At 41.7% G+C, this 18094-nt stretch overlaps 1 protein-coding gene across 1 annotated transcript in view; it reads right to left on the bottom strand.

Moving 5' to 3' along the window:
* Positions 1-18094, bottom strand: part of LOC124553582 (basement membrane-specific heparan sulfate proteoglycan core protein) — a 799417-nt gene that overhangs the window by 79597 nt on the left and 701726 nt on the right. The window contains exons 62-64 of the mRNA XM_047127431.1: positions 15173-15336; positions 11495-11591; positions 6333-6623 (exon numbers count right to left, since the gene is read on the bottom strand). Coding sequence (XP_046983387.1) covers positions 6333-6623; positions 11495-11591; positions 15173-15336 — 552 coding nt within the window. The remainder of the gene's footprint in view (positions 1-6332; positions 6624-11494; positions 11592-15172; positions 15337-18094) is intronic.

Raw genomic sequence — 18094 nt, 5'->3', positions numbered from 1 at the left:
ACACGAAGAGATCAGTTTCTCAATCAAGCCATTATCACTGTCACTGTCAAGGGAAATATCCTAAATACTTTCTACTGTTAAAAATACACAACGTACGGTCATCTAAAAAGAACAACTCACGTTGCCCGTACACTGTCAACTCCAGATGAACAATTCACTTTTACTTCCTTTGGACACTTCTACCTGTTACACGAATTCTGAAATCTGGGTTCAAAACAGCAAACAGCTTCTTGAGTTGGATATTTGGGTTTGGGTCATGTAATGGGATAACTCAAAATGGGGTGGTAAACAAAATAAACCAATGATCAATGCTGCCTTGAAAGGAAAAAAAAGAAGCAAATAAAAATTTTAAAAATCATTAAAGGTTAACGTAGGGCAAAACATGCAAAAAATTAAATAAAATTTGTTAGAACTACAATTGTACTTAGTGACTGAAAAGTTGAATTGAAGTGTGAATGGTGGCACCTTCTAGAACTGTAAAATGTGTTACTCTGTCCAACATTAATACCACACCAGTTATTTGACCGCCAAACCACTTCTCACAATGAATGAAAACTTAGAGCTTCCCAAACATTTGGCTCGTGGCAGCTTTCTCAGTTCCAACAAGGAAACGGTTTTGGTCAGCCACGTGAACCCACGTCAGAGAATACAGACAATAAGTTAGTGACCTAATTACACACTCAATATTCAATTTGACACAATCACAGAAAATGTTTTATATCGTCCATTGGTATCAACTACCAGTGGGAAACATCAGAACTAGAAATGAGAAAGAAAAGAGTGTGTATTTTACTTTTGCCTCGTACATACAGAGTTGACAAACTAAAACAAATATTCTTTTCTTTTTTCTTCCTAGTTCTGATTATGGTCAGTGGTGGCCAATACTGGTGAACAATGTAAAACCTGTCCTGTTACTGCATGAACCAAATCACTGAGTGTATAATACTTGTTACTTTTGTTTTAAGATAAAATGGAGCACTGTGAGAGCTACTTTATGTAAGGAAACGTTTACAGGCAACTAAGACATCATGTAATAGCACTGTTTTTAGAAACTAGTATGTGTATGTAAGAAGTTACGTGTTATGATTAGTGAAAAGAGGAAAAAAGTAAGACACCTAAGAAAGGAAATGTAAACAAAATGTCAGAAAGTGATACAGTGAAAGGTCAAATTAGGTAAGAAAAGAAAGTTTGCCTTAAGTTAGCATTACCCAGTGCTCCAATACTTACATGAGAAGTGGCTTAGGGATAGATTAAAAATCTCACACACTTTGTATTAAATATTTTAATGCCTACACCATGGCATCAGCATTTAAGTATTTTTACATTCTGTTTAAGAAACTGTTTTACCTATTAGTTCTCATTCAAAAATGCAAAAACAACCCTCAGCAGAGATGCACTAGTATTAGCTAACTTCACTTCTTATGCACTTCTAAAGCAACACAGAGTGGGCAAGCTCTCAGCTGTTGCACAGATCACATTGGTATCAATCTCAGTAACAGCTCAACTTCACCAGAAGAAGAGTGAATTTTTATCAGCTACAGATGGTCACCAATCTGAGACTGTTAACGGATGACACTGTCGTGCACGGGAAACCGTCGTCTCGGACTGACCTCAGGTCAATTCGGGGCAACTGGCACAATTTATATATGGTGCAAGAAGTGGCAACTCACTTTACGTACGGATAAGAGTGTGAGTCATTGCAAATGACAATATTAACAATTTGTTGCTCGAGTCACAAAGAGAGTTTCTCAGGGGCAGAGAGTTGATCTAGGTTAAAGTCCCAAGTATCACACACTGCAACCATTCACCGTTTGGGCCCTCGTTAGCGAGTAACTGACAACAAAAAATTGTATGATGCACTGTAGCAATAACAACAAGCGTGTAGTTCAAAGCAGTGGTGTATAGTAATGATTAAGATATATTCTAGATACACTGAAGTTTGTGTGTTCTTATCCTATCAGACACTTTTAATTTATATTTGTAAATATTTATGGAATTGACTTAATTTATTTTTATTCAATTAATTGGGTTAAATACATTTTTTTATTTCTAATCCTTTGCAGTGTCAATCTATTAATTTTTTATTTGCTCGCATTTTTTCTCCGTATGATTCAATTTTCCATTTGGAAACTGTCCATGTAGTTTTCATTATTTCTTTGTATTAATTTAGATTTAATTTCTTCCACAGTTATCATTTTATATTTTGATCCATGTTTTATTTGTAATCCATTCTTTCGTTTAAAACTTTATCTGCGTTATTGAAACCCAAATAAATATTTTAAATTTATCACTTGTAGTAAGATAATTTTGGTCAAAGTAGATTTTGGGATATATATATATAATGGAAGGAAACTCTTTGTCTTTAAATATGCCTGCTTGTGTCTGTATGTGTGGATGGATATGTGTGTGTGTGCGAGTGTATACCTGTCCTTCTTTCCCCCTATGGTAAGTCTTTCCGCTCCCGGGATTGGAATGACTCCTTACCCTCTCCTTTAAAACCCACTTCCTTTCGTCTTCCCCTCTCCTTCCCTCTTTCCTGATGAGGCAACAGTTTGTTGCGAAAGCTTGAATTTTGTGTGTATGTTTGTGTTTGTTTGTGTGTCTATCGACCTGCCAGCGCTTTTGTTCGGTAAGTCACCTCATCTTTGTTTTTTTATATATATATATATAAAAAATAGAGGGAAACATTCCACGTGGGAAAAATATATCTAAAAAGAAAGATGATGAAACTTACCAAACAAAAGCGCTGGCAGGTCGATAGACACACAAACAAACACAAACATACACACAAAATTCTAGCTTTCGCAACCAATGGTTGCCTCGTCAGGAAAGAGGGAAGGAGAAGGAAAGACAAAAGGATATGGGTTTTAAGGGAGAGGGTAAGGAGTCATTCCAATCCCGGGAGCGGAAAGACTTACCTTAGGGGGAAAAAAGGACAGGTATACACTCGCACACACACACATATCCATCCACACATACACAGACACAAGCAGACATTTGTAAAGGCAAAGAGTTTGGGCATTTTTTGGGCAGAGATGTCAGTCGGGGCGGATGTACAGAGGCAAAGATGAAGTTGAAAGACAGGTGAGGTATGAGCGGCGGCAAATTGAAATTAGAAATTAGCGGAGATTGAGGCCTGGCGGATAGCGAGAAGAAAGGATATGCTGAAGGGCAAGTTCCCATCTCCGGAGTTCTGACAGGTTGGTGTTAGTGGGAAGTATCCAGATAACCCGGACGGTGTAACACTGTGCCAAGATGTGCTGGCCGTGCACCAAGGCATGTTTAGCCAGTTTAGTCACAGGGTGATCCTCATTACCGACAAACACTGTCTGCCTGTGTCCATTCGTGCGAATGGACAGTTTGTTGCTGGTCATTCCCACATAGAAAGCTTCACAGTGTAGGCAGGTCAGTTGGTAAATCACGTGGGTGCTTTCACACGTGGATCTGCCTTTGATCGTGTACACCTTCCGGGTTACAGGACTGGAGTAGGTGGTGGTGGGAGGGTGCATGGGACAGGTTTTCCACCAGGGGTAGTTACAAGGGTAGGAGCCAGAGGGTAGGGGAGGTGGTTTGGGGATTTCATAGGGATGAACCAAGAGGTTACGAAGGTTAGGTGGACGGCGGAAAGACACTCTTGGTGGAGTGGGGAGGATTTCGTGAAGGATGGATCTCATTTCAGGGCAGGACTTGAGGAAGTCGTATCCCTGCTGGAGAGCCACATTCAGAGTCTGATACAGTCCCAGAAAGTATCCTGTCACAAGTGGGGCACTTTTGGGGTTCTTCTGTGGGAAGTTCTGAGTTTGAGGGGATGAGGTAGTGGCTCTGGTTATTTGCTTCTGTACAAGGTCGAGAGGGTAGTTGCGGGATGCGAAAGCTGTTTTCAGGTTGTCGGTGTAATGGTTCAGGGATTCCGGACTGGAGCAGATTCGTTTGCCACGAAGACCTAGGCTGTAGGGAATGGACCGTTTGATGTGGAATGGGTGGCAGCTGTCATAATGGAGGTACTGTTGCTTGTTGGTGGGTTTGATGTGGACGGACGTGTGAAGCTGGCCATTGGACAGATGGAGGTCAACGTCAAGGAAAGTGGCATGGGATTTGGAGTAGGACCAGGTGAAACTGATGGAACCAAAGGAGTTGAGGTTGGAGAGGAAATTCTGGAGTTCTTCTTCACTGTGAGTCCAGATCATGAAGATGTCATCAATAAATCTGCACCAAACTTTGGGTTGGCAGGCCTGGGTAACCAAGAAGGCTTCCTCTAAGCGACCCATAAATAGGTTGGCGTACGAGGGGGCCATCCTGGTACCCGTGGCTGTTCCCTTTAATTGTTGGTATGTCTGGCCTTCGAAAGTGAAGAAGTTGTGGGTCAGGATGAAGCTGGCTAAGGTAATGAGGAAAGAGGTTTTAGGTAGGGTGGCAGGTAATCAGCGTGAAAGTAAGTGCTCCATCGCAGCGAGGCCCTGGACGTGCGGAATATTTGTCTATAAGGAAGTGGCATCAATGGTTACAAGGATGGTTTCCGAGGGTAACAGATTGTGTAAGGATTCCAGGCGTTCGAGAAAGTGGATGGTGCCTTTGATGAAGGATGGGCGACTGCATGTAATGGGTCGAAGGTGTTGATCTACATAGGCAGAGATACATTCTGTGGGGGCTTGGTAACCAGCTACAATGGGGCGGCCGGGATGATTGAGTTTGTGAATTTTAGGAAGAAGGTAGAAGGTAGGGGTGCAGGGTGTCGGTGGGGTCAGGAGGTTGATGGAGTCAGGTGAAAGGTTTTGTAGGAGGCCTAAGGTTCTGAGGATTCCTTGAAGCTTCGCCTGGACATCAGGAATGGGATTACCTTGGCAAACTTTGTATGTAGTGTTGGCTGAAAGCTGACGCAGTCCCTCAGCCACATACTCCCGACGATCAAGTACCACGGTCGTGGAACCCTTGTCCGCTGGAAGAATGACGATGGATCGGTCAGCCTTCAGATCACGGATAGCCTGGGCTTCAGCAATGGTGATGTTGGGAGTAGGATTAAGGTTTTTTAAGAAGAATTGATAGGCAAGGCTGGAAGTGAGAAATTCCTGGAAGGTTTGAAGAGGGTGATTTTGAGGAAGAGGAGGTGTTTCCCGCTGTGACGGAGTACGGAACTGTTCCAGGCAGGATTCAATTTGGATAGTGTTTTGGGGAGTTGGATCATTAGGAGTAGGATTAGGATCATTTTTCTTCGTGGCAAAGTGATATTTCCAGCAGAGAAAAATATTATATATATATATATAAAATAAAAAAATTAATTTGATGATTAAACTGACAGGGCAAAGGATTAGAAATTTAAAAAATTACATTTAAACCAATTACTTACATGAAAAATAATGATTAAAGTAATTTGAATAAATGTTTAAAAACAAAAATTTACAAGCGCCTGACAAGATTCCAACCTACAATCTTCAGCACATTGGGAATGTATCTTAACCACTAAGCTACACCAACGATCTCAATAACATTGCTATTTTTAAGGCTCCAGTGCATCAAACAAAATTCTTTTCTGAGATTACTTTCAAAAGGGCATCCATTAGGTGAATGGCTGTACTCAGTACCTGCACTGCCATACAGATGGTTTCATAAAGCTGATCCCACACCTGAGGACCCTCCCCTTGTCACTCATACTGGTTAAATAACTAAGTATAATGTTGCAAAATGTCACATAATGGGATGAGCATGTAGGGAAGGTGAATGGCTGCCTACAGGTTACTGGAAGAATTTTGGGGTGTATCACCTACCAAGGGGACCCATTCTCAAGTACTGCCACTACGAAAGAGGCATCGGGGTTGCAAAGAGATTTACTGTAAAACTATGAGAGTGTACATTCTGGGAAGTGCCACGCAACGTATCACTTCCTTTCACATACGTGCAAAGAAATCAATACAGTGAAAACATTAGAGAAGTAGAGCTCACACAGGGTTTACTGACTGTCCACAACAGCACTTGCAGATGGAACATTATGAGACGGCTTGTGGCTCAGAGTTGCAAACGTAGATGTGCAACATCTCATTCACAGTGACTGTGCAGTTACTATACACTAACTTGCAGCAGGCTGCTGACAATGTAATACTTAAGCAGCGAACCTGTGAACACCACTAGGCAACTCCCACATCCCGGACATTGGCCAGTTCGACACTGTGATGCAGTGTTAATAGCTAAGTGGACAAAGTGCATACGTAAGTGACCGAGGGAGTAGACAGGAGCCATCACTGGACTTACAGGTGCCGAAACGAGAGCTCGCCCACTCACAAACGAACAGCTATTAGGGTGAGGGAGGACTCTACTAGGCGGCGAGGCACGTCACTCACGCTCGACACGCAGGTCGATGTACTCGGAGAACTGGCGGTTGCCGGGGTAGGCCTCGGTCACGGTGCACACGTAGCGACCCGAGTCCTCGGGCCGGACGTCGTTGAGCACCAGGGTGTCCCCTCTGCGCGTCGACGTGGGCGGCAGTGGGCGACGGTCGTAGCGCGTCCAGCTGTACGAGGCTCCCCTGTCCGCAATCTGCGACACCCGGCACTGCAGCTCTACGCGGCTGCCCACGTTTGCCGTCTGGTCGCGCTGGACCGGGGAAGTTACTGGTGGGCGCGACTCGTAGTCTGGAAGATCCAAAGAGATGTAAGTACTTTAAAATGTTAAAAACCTAATTCTTTAAAGAATCGAACCCCCACGTATAAAACAGCTTCGAACATCTGTTTACATTGCAAATGAGTTAACGTGTTAAATTTGATGTTAAGCGTACAAGCAAGAAAAATTTTGGAGATGGTTTGAAATTATGTTTAAAGTTTGTCATAAATCACAAAGTGCTCTCATTATCAAACACTGGATGAACACAGTCTGGATAATTTGTGTTCTGTTTTAAGTGAAAGCTAGTTTTTGATGCATCTTAATGCTTATGATGTCCTATCTCCTGAACTGGGTGTTGTATGTAATTTTGCAGTGGTGTATGAGGATACTCTCAGCAAAATGGGTTTTGAATAGAATCAGGAGTAAACAAGTAACAAATTAAAATGTCACACCTGATTATGCAGTTTTACTGCGTGAAGAGACAAAAATGTAGTGAGCATAATTTTTTTTTCTTTTCATTGTTTTGTGGGGCATTTCAGCAAGAAAAGTTTTGTAACGGTTTGAAATTACGTGGAAAGTTTGTCACAAGTTGCTGAATGTTGTCATTCACAAATACTGGGTGAATATAGTGTGGGTTGCACACCATGTGTTAAGCCATCCTCACAAGGGAAGAGCTAGCTAATGCTGACATCGAGCTGTATGATTTTTGAGATTTCATTTCCTGTTATTTCATGTTGAGGAGCCATTACCTCACATAAAACACAAAATAACTTCTGTGATATTTCTGCAAGGTGCTATGAAAGGTAGAGCCAACAAGAGGCAAAGATGCTCTCTGCATCACAAGCAGAAATTGTGAGATACCATATTGTATTTGTGTTTTCAGTTTGTAACTTATACCCAACAAATATATGCTGTTTCTAAGCAAATTGACGAACTCTCGAAAATGTGTCATTGTCGGTACAATCTGATGTAACAAAATGACAAGGAATGTCATACTGGCAATCAAGGAATTTTTATATTTAGTTATATATAAAAACAAAGATGAGGTGACTTACCGAACAAAAGCGCTGGCAGGTCGATAGACACACAAACAAACACAAACACACACACAAAATTCAAGCTTTCGCAACAAACTGTTGCCTCATCAGGAAAGAGGGAAGGAGAGGGGAAGACGAAAGGAAGTGGGTTTTAAGGGAGAGGGTAAGGAGTCATTCCAATCCCGGGAGCGGAAAGACTTACCTTAGGGGGAAAAAAGGACAGGTATACACTCGCACACACGCACATATCCATCCACACATACAGACACAAGCAGACATATTTAAAGACAAAGAGTTTGGGCAGAGATGTCAGTCGAGGCAGAAGTGTAGAGGCAAAGAAGTTGTTGAAAGACAGGAGAGGTATGAGTGGCGGCAACTTGAAATTAGCGGAGATTGAGGCCTGGCGGATGACGAGAAGAGAGGATATACTGAAGGGCAAGTTCCCATCTCCGGAGTTCGGATGGGTTGGTGTTGGTGGGAAGTATCCAGATAACCCGGACGGTGTAACACTGTGCCAAGATGTGCTGGCTGTGCACCAAGGCATGTTTAGCCACAGGGTGATCCTCATTACCAACAAACACTGTCTGCCTGTGTCCATTCATGCGAATGGACAGTTTGTTGCTGGTCATTCCCACATAGAATGCATCACAGTGTAGGCAGGTCAGTTGGTAAATCACGTGGGTGCTTTCACACGTGGCTCTGCCTCTGATCGTGTACACCTTCCGGGTTACAGGACTGGAGTAGGTGGTGGTGGGAGGGTGCACGGGACAGGTTTTGCATCGGGGGCGGTTACAAGGATAGGAGCCAGAGGGTAGGGAAGGTGGTTTGGGGATTTCATAGGGATGAACTAACAGGTTACGAAGGTTAGGTGGACGGCGGAAAGACACTCTTGGCGGAGTGGGGAGGATTTCATGAAGGATGGATCTCATTTCAGAGCAGGATTTGAGGAAGTCGTATCCCTGCTGGAGAGCCACATTCAGAGTCTGGTCCAGTCCCGGAAAGTATCCTGTCACAAGTGGGGCACTTTTGTGGTTCTTCTGTGGGGGATTCTGGGTTTGAGGGGACGAGGAAGTGGCTCTGGTTATTTGCTTCTGTACCAGGTCGGGAGGGTAGTTGCGGGATGCGAAAGCTGTTTTCAGGTTGTTGGTGTAATGATTCAGGGATTCCGGACTGGAGCAGATTCGTTTGCCACGAAGACCTAGGCTGTAGGGAAGGGACCGTTTGATGTGGAATGGGTGGCAGCTGTCATAATGGAGGTACTGTTGCTTGTTGGTGGGTTTGATGTGGACGGACGTGTGAAGTTGGCCATTGGACAGGTGGAGGTCAACGTCAAGGAAAGTGGCATGGGATTTGGAGTAGGACCAGGTGAAACTGATGGAACCAAAGGAGTTGAGGTTGGAGAGGAAGTTCTGGAGTTCTTCTTCACTGTGAGTCCAGATCATGAAGATGTCATCAATAAATCTGTACCAAACTTTGGGTTGGCAGACTTGGGTAACCAAGAAGGCTTCCTCTAAGCGACCCATGAATAGGTTGGCGTACGAGGGGGCCATCCTGGTGCCCATGGCTGTTCCCTTTAATTGTTGGTATGTCTGGCCCTCAAAAGTGAAGAAGTTGTGGGTCAGGATGAAGCTGGCTAAGGTGATGAGGAAAGAGGTTTTAGGTAGGGTGGCAGGTGATCGGCGTGAAAGGAAATGCTCCATCGCAGCGAGGCCCTGGACGTGCGGAATATTTCTGTATAAGGACGTGGCATCAATGGTTACAAGGATGGTTTCCGGGGGTAACAGATTGGGTAAGGATTCCAGGCGTTCAAGGAAGTGGTTGGTGTCCTTGATGAAGGATGGGAGACTGCATGTAATGGGTTGAAGGTGTTGATCTACGTAGGGAGAGATACGTTCTGTAACGTACCTTCCCTACCCTCTGGCTCCTATCCTTGTAACCGCCCCCGATGCAAAACCTGTCCCATGCACCCTCCCACCACCACCTACTCCAGTCCTGTAACCCGGAAGGTGTACACGATGAGAGGCAGAGCCACGTGTGAAAGCACCCACGTGATTTACCAACTGACCTGCCTACACTGTGATGCATTCTATGTGGGAATGACCAGCAACAAACTGTCCATTCGCATGAATGGACACAGGCAGACAGTGTTTGTTGGTAATGAGGATCACCCTGTGGCTAAACATGCCTTGGTGCACAGCCAGCACATCTCGGCACAGTGTTACACCGTCCGGGTTATCTGGATACTTCCCACCAACACCAACCTATCCCAACTCCGGAGATGGGAACTTGCCCTTCAGTATATCCTCTCTTCTCGTCATCCGCCAGGCCTCAATCTCCGCTAATTTCAAGTTGCCGCCACTCATACCTCACCTGTCTTTCAACAACTTCTTTGCCTCTACACTTCTGCCTCGACTGACATCTCTGCCCAAACTCTTTGTCTTTAAATATGTCTGCTTGTGTCTGTATGTGTGGATGGATATGTGCGTGTGTGCGAGTGTATACCTGTCCTTTTTTCCCCCTAAGGTAAGTCTTTCCGCTCCCGGGATTGGAATGACTCCTTACCCTCTCCCTTAAAACCCACTTCCTTTCGTCTTCCCCTCTCCTTCCCTCTTTCCTGATGAGGCAACAGTTTGTTGCGAAAGCTTGAATTTTGTGTGTGTGTTTGTGTTTGTTTGTGTGTCTATCGACCTGCCAGCGCTTTTGTTCGGTAAGTCACCTCATCTTTGTTTTTATATATAATTTTTCCCACGTGGAATGTTTCCTTCCATTATATTTATATTTAGTTATTTTCATATAATAACACACGTGGTATGAAAGCAGCCATTTTAAGGCAATGGCGCATTGAGGATTCACCAAAAACGCTTTGGTCTTGGCAGGATTTCGTTATAATTGAATGTCAATTAATAACAAAATCAGCCATTAAAGCCTCCAGTATATTGTAAAATAAAATAAAAGGTCATTTGTAATAGATGTTCGAAGTGGCATAGTTGGTAGAGGCACCGAGTTATGAAATAATGTGTGGTGGGCTTGTCTCTTGCTGTACGCAAATTTTGTTTTTCATCTCCATGTTTTCTAAAAGGTCGTGAGTTATTAAATTAATAGAAATATTTTCTGCAATATTCGATGTTGTGTAAATATAAGTGCATTCTCTCAAAGGAGTGAGTGTGTCCAATTTTGTGAAGTATTATAAGCTGATGTCCTTACTGACTGGACACACAATTTTTTATCTTTGTCCTATGACATGTTCATGGATACTGAAGTTTTTATTTACGTATACTACAGATAGAGCAACATGACTAGCATATGGACAAGAGAAGAAATGTGTGTTTTAATAAAGCTAATGCATGAATTTCACACACATCCATTTTCATAAACACTCTGTGTTTTCGGAGCCAGATACAGCTGACAGTTGACGCTGGAGAGTGCTGCAGTCACAAATCACATTAACTAGCTCATCCCACGTGACACGGCCGCTGTCACTCGTGAGGCTGGTTTGCCCGTGTGTGTCCACATCGACATTACCTGCCCTGTATTGTGTGAGGACGAATTTAAGCTGCTTCAAGACATTTACAAAGTTTCTAACTGTATTATTTAAGTTACTGTTAAACTTTTAAAATAAGATTATGACAGCATTTTTGAGTTCTATCAATAATTGTAAGAAATACTGAAAATAAATTTTTTGCCTCTGGAAGCCAACCTGCAACTGAGATTGTGCCTCCAGCTAACCATTTAGTAACGTAGATTTGTGCTGGAAAAGTTTAAAAAAGAAAACACCAGGGTTAAATTCAATATTACTGATTCTGACTGGTAATCGTCTTGTCAGCATCTCCACAGGACAGAGTGCAGAACATGTTGCAAAAACTTACCTTCGACAATCACTTCTGCGGCACCTTCTGCCTGTCCATATCTGTTGGTTGCTAAACAGATGTAGCGTCCCGTATCAGCGACAGTGATGCCCTGGAACTGTAAAGGAATGGGCATTTGTTTACTCATTGCATTTGTTCTTGTGGCAGCAGTAGCAGATACAGCAAGAATACTACAATAGTTCACTGTCAGGAGGTTCGGTAGGTACAGAGTAGGAATGAAACACTGAATATATGACGAAGTTGACATACTGTAAATAGTGTCACTGCAGAAGAGGAAGAAACAAATGGAGAGAAAATGGGGGCCAATGAACATACACAGTGCAAGGAAAAGGTAGATTGCTACTTATTGTAAAGATGACACATTAATTTGTAGACAGGCACAACTAAAAATACTTACACATTAATGCCAGTCCGATCTGCCGGAGAAGATGATCGTGTGTGCGTGAGGTGTGCTTGCTTGGTGAATGACTGTCTGTGGTTCCTTTTTGATGAAGGTTGTGGCCAAAAGCTATTGTATAAGTGTCTTTTAGTCACGCTTTCTGTAACTTAATGTGTCATGTTTACATTAAATAGCAACCTATCTTTTTCTTACACTGCCAATGTTCCAATCTGTGTGGGTATATATAGCCCTTGACGCCCACTATAATCAAATTTATAACTGTGACGTATGAGACCACATATTCACAGGAACATTGGTGCACCGGGCACATACTGTTTATCTTGGAGACAGCCTTACAAAAGAACTAGAACATCTACAGTTGGTGTTCAAAGATAACAATTACTCTCCACATATGATTAATACAGCACAAAGGAGGAAGAAACTTGACCACCCACAACATCATGAAGATAAGGAGCCATTCAAGTCCAGGGTGATCCTTCCATACATCAGCAACCTTTTGACTGCCAAAGGTTTTTTGTTCTTCTCGGTTTGGTAAAGGATGATCTGGGATTGTGTACGGCCAAAATTTACGAAATTCATTCCCCGTGTGGCAAAGCTTACATAGGTCAGACGATACACACAATACGTGAAAGGTGCGATGAATATGCGAGCCACCCTTGCCTTTTGCAGCCCAGTGAGTTGGCCACAGCTGAACATCGTTTTACCACAGGATACTCAATGGATTATTCTGCCACAAAAATCTTGCACCTTGTGAGATCCTTTTGGGATTCAGTAATTAAAGAATCTGTGGAAATAATACATCTAGCACAAGATCTTATAAATTGTGACAGCAGCTTTCAACTTACTTCTGAGAGAAAGCATTTTATTCATGATGACATCTTAGATTTGTTTTTAGTGGCACGAGTGCACATTCCGACAGAGGGCGGACACGTAGTTTCATCTTTACGCGTGCAACTGCACGCCACAGATGGAACAGTATTTGCAGAGGGTGCGGACTTTGACAGAAAATGCTCCTGTGATGGCTGCCAACGCGCTGCGCCAAATTTTAGCAGTGTCCATTGGTGGACACCTGAAGATGGCTGAATGGTTGCAGCCGAAACATTGCAGTAAGAAGCTAACGTGATCTGGCTACACTCTCGAAACCTCATAGAATATAAGTCACAAAGACTTGTCAAGCATTTGACACACATGTTGTTATATGACTTTACAATGCACCTTGACACATTTTACCTGATGCTGCAGCCTGATGATAGCTTTGTACGTGAATGGATTTAGAGGTCAGTCTTTAATATTATGTGTGACGTACGGAAGTAACTAATTCTTATTAGGGTAAACTGATTAGAAATGAACGGATGGGAAAAGTCTCCACTTCGGCCACACTTCTCCCAACCAGTAGAGTGGTCGCTTTTCCCGATCGGACGCCATTCGGCGTTAATGGTTCACAAACGACGAAGAATTACATCTTTAAGCCGAAAGACATTATTTAAAGAGGGACATTGGGAAAAATGTGCACTTCAAAATTCAGCCATGTGAATTGTTTGTTGATATACCTTAGTTGACGGGCCTTATTGTGGCCTTTTTTTAACAATAAAAATAACCCTCTTTTTTGAAAATTATGTAATTCAGAAATTGTTTTTAGTCTAAATTACAGTTTTCGATTCAGTTCGATCCTCAAAGTAATAATCTTTTCAAAATTTCAGTGCTGTTGCCTCACAGGCCTAATTATTTTGATTCCAAAAAGTGTAACTCTTCTGGAATAGCATTTTAGCTCGTAAATATTTCAATTAGGAAATTACAGCTTCCAGAAAATTCTCTGCATGTGTTTTGGAAATCCCAGTGTATGCTAAAACTTTGCATCACAATGCAGATCCATCAATTGGGCTAGTTACTAATCAAAATAAATTATTTACCTAATGTGAATAGTATACTATCTCCTGCATGAGTATTTAATATGTAGAAGTTATGTATTTTAACATTTTGTATTTTCCATCCTATGTCTATCTTTAAATAGGGATTGTGGGAAGCTCCACAACCAGTCTGCATCCTGTAGTCATTATGTATACTTGTATGTCTCCAAGTTAGCAGCTAGCATTCAAAGAGTGCAGTTTCTGCGTTACACGTTAGACAATTTGTTCATTTAGTCAGTCAGTGTTCAGTAATCGATGGTAACCGAGCCGCCCCAATTCTTTAAAGAATCAAACTCCCATTTATAAAAAACTTTTCAAACAACTGATTACTTTACAAATGAGTTAATGTGTTAAATATTTAGCGAGCCATAAACTGCTTTCCCCTCATGACACTATTGGACAGGCATCCACAGCCAAACTTTTGCATGTTCAATAAAACCTGCTGCAGCTGTTGCAAACAGGGACTGATTTTGTAATTTATATTACACCATCACATGCAAACATGAATAAAAAGAAGAAAGAGACTGTAAACAATATTGTTCAAAGATCACAGTGATAAAAAAAAGTTCTACACCTTTATACTGATGTGTAGGAGTTATTCAAGTTGACACTTGCTATCTTTACTAATACGTTGAGTTTTGTACACCTGGTTCTCAACTGTTTCTTTTAAAGTTTATTGGATGTTATTTACAATTCTGCTTATGTGACCCTTTCCTCAGGGCCTACATTTTGATATCTTGTCAGTTCGTGTATGGCAGTCGGTGTTCCGTCCTGGGGTTGTGTCAGCTAAGGCACTATTTGCTCTATACATTATACTTCATCTCCTTCCTCCCCCCGGTGCTTTTTATAACCATTTCTCTAGTTTCATTTGTTCACAGGTTCCAGTTTTGTTGCCCTGTTTTAATCCACGACTATCACTTTTCGTGAAATTTCCTAAATTTTAAAGAAAGGACTTGGCCACTATAACGTAAGTATTCAGTCTTGCTGACACTTTTTACCACTGTCATACGGTCTTTGCACAATGTTGTTTTTGGTCTCTTTCTTCAGATATGCATCTGACGAAGTAATTTAGATTACAAAACTTGTCGTGCATTTAATCAAGGCGTCGATTATTGCATTTTCTTTGTGAATGTGCTGCCCTGTAAAATGAAGTCTACGAATATTAGAATATTAATGTACAGCCGACGATCTTCACAGTTAATGATATTAATAAACCCACATAAATACGAAAATGTACCCAGACGGTGTCGTTCGAAACTAATTTCAAAATAACTTTAAATCGTATTCCGTCTGTGAACAAAAATTAACGGGAAGGGGACTACATAGGAGCGTAAAAGCGGGCGAGTAAATTTTCGAAGTGTCGGGACGCACCTGAAGAACGCCGCCGGACGTCGTGACGGAGGGGGGCAGTCCACGACCCACGGCCTGCCACCTGATGTCGATGGGCGGCGTGCCGACCACAGAGCACTCGATGCGTGCGGAGTCACCCGGCCTCACCACCTGGTGCTCCGGCTCTAACCGGATCCGTGGCAGCTCTGCAGTGTATTGGAACACAGGAGTTAGTTCCGCACAACACATATCTGACACAGGAGATTAATAATACGAAAGGAACAGATTGCTACATGACAAAGAAAGGCACTGTGGGGCAGACACATAGAAAGAAGAGTGATAGACACTGTCAGCTATCACACTATGTCCTTCATCAGATGTAGATCTCTCTCTCTCCCAAACACACACACAACTCACTCATGCACGCCCACTGTCTCCTCCGAGTGTTGTGGTGTCAATGCTCTGTCGGTCAATACTTCATCTCTCTTACCTACTATACGGGAACACTGTCTTCGTAATGAGTCGGCTTTTGCATCTTCCAGTGCTCGTTCGGCTGAATGCTAAAGTAGTCAATTGAAGTTTTGCACTGTTGTTTATATTTCCTTAGCCATATTTCCTAATTTGCAAAATATTCAATTAGAGAGTAACACTTTACAACTAATTGGACAGACCTCTCCCACTCTACTGTCAAGCAACAGGATTTCTCAAACTGTGTTCAATGAAACACTAGTGTTCTGCGGGAAGAGAATAAGTGCTCCATGAAAAACTGTTAGTAACACGGCACTTTTTTCCATTTTGACAGTATTATTATTATTTAATTTCAGTATGACTTCTGTGTTATTTCTTACAATTTACAATTAAAGCTTTCACTGAAAAACCAGTTTTTCTCATTTTTAAAATTTTTTATTAACCTTCAAAATAAGCAAATTGTTCTATCAAAGTACCAGGACTCTCAAAGTATTGTGTCAGCACAAAGTATTGGAACCCCTGGTCTTGACCACTTCCTGGACATAATAATTTTGTATTAAGACAATTATGTTAAATTATTTAAATTAGATGAAATAAAAAGGTTAGGGAAGACAGGAAAAGGACAGGCAGATCACATGAACACCAGGTGGAGACAGACTCATCTCTACAGGACAGACAGGAATATACAACTTCTGAAAGCTGGTACTACAATTTTCTCCTGTTAAGCAGTACTTGCAATTTATGTCTTGTACTTTTAAAGAAGTTTCATAAATTAATTTTCCTCTCAAAAACCATGAGATTAAATACACTTTTATCACATACTAATAACAAAACAGCACTCTGAACTTTGAATGTTAAAAATATTAATTTATAAAATCTACTATTTCAATTTAGTCTCCAATCATTTTAAAACTATCAGATATGCACATATGTAATAATCAGACAAACAGTCAGAGCATTTAGGATTTCTGGTATCTTTTGCTTAAGTAACATCAAACTACTGCACAGTGGATCATTAATTCTCATATTTTTCGTTGCTACCTCTTTTCAATAGTGAATGAAATACTACACGCAAAGGGCTAATGTATACTTCTGGATGGTGGATGTGATACAAAATATAAACCGTTCTATTTGTAGCAGTGAGTGCTGCATATCACCATCTTTTGGTATTACACACAATCACAAGAGGTTTTTCCGTATCCTATTTGTGACAATCATAGCAATTAAAAAATAAACAAATTATAACTTTTCCATGTTTGCAATATTGTGTCTTATTTAACAACGCTTTCTAACACACAAGGGGGTAACAATGTAATTTTCACTAAGACCCACATGAAATCCGTATCCCTTATGTGTCATTAATACTGTAAATTATGACAGCAAACATAAAATAACATCCTTAAAACTACCATCTACATCCTTTTACAATTACTGTTTGTGATATGCATTCAACACATATTACTGATTACTGATAATTAATATTATCTTGCAGTGTGAGCTATATTTTTAATCTCCTCAACTGCAAAACATATATTCAGTGTTTTGCAATGCACTACATAACCCACTAGATACACAAACACTAGTAATAAATGTTACCTCTTTCCTTCAAAGGGCATTTCTTGCCTTTCCAGTAAGCAAGCAGGAAACAGAGAGAAGAAATTTAATTGTAGCTGACACTCATGTACAAATAGTACGTAATGCTGCTTCACATAACAGACTGGTAATTATCTACGTCTACATTTACAGTTTACAAACCATCTTATATTTCCTGTTCGATTCACAAATGGCGTGCGAGGAAGGGTGTCCATAAAATAAGGTTCCCAATATTTTTTTTCACAGTGTAAAACATGTTTATTTCATGAATGCGTGCATTTTTGGAAATTTCAGACTATAACCTATTTTTCTACATAGTCGCCACTGAGGTCAGCACATTTTTGCATGCAGTGTACGAGCTTTTGAATGCCCGAGTCAAAAAAATCTGCCGCCAAGCTGCGCAGATACCTGAGAACTGCTTCTTCCAGCTCTTCTGTCGCCAAAATGCGTTCCGCCAAAGCTTTTCTTCATGTCAGGGAAGAGATGGTAGTCACTTGGGGGCTAAGTCCACACTGTAGGGTGGGTGTTTGACAATACCCCATCCAGGTTTTGTGATGAGCTCATTGGTGGCTTTAGCAGTGTGCGGTTGAGCGTTATACTGATGCAAACACACCGCCTTGGACAGCATACCACTCCTCTCGTTTTGAATTGCACAGTGCAATTTTTACAGTGTCTTGCAGTACCTGGCTGTGTTGATTGTTGTACCAGTAGGCAAGAACTCTCACAACAATACCCTCTTCCTGTCCCAAAACACTGTTGCCATCACTTTGCCGACACTTTGCGTTTGAATTTTTGCGATCTCGGCGACTCTGGGTGCTTCCACTGTTTGTACTGTTCTTTGGTTTCGGGTTTTCAGTAGTGCACCCAAGTCTCGTCTCCAGTGACAATGGAGTCGAGGTATTC

The sequence above is a fragment of the Schistocerca americana genome, chromosome 11 (assembly GCF_021461395.2).
Source record: "Schistocerca americana isolate TAMUIC-IGC-003095 chromosome 11, iqSchAmer2.1, whole genome shotgun sequence".
NCBI classification, from domain to species: Eukaryota; Metazoa; Arthropoda; class Insecta; order Orthoptera; family Acrididae; genus Schistocerca; species Schistocerca americana.
The sequence above is the reverse complement of the archived record's forward strand: the minus strand, read 5'-3'. Positions and strand labels throughout refer to the sequence as shown.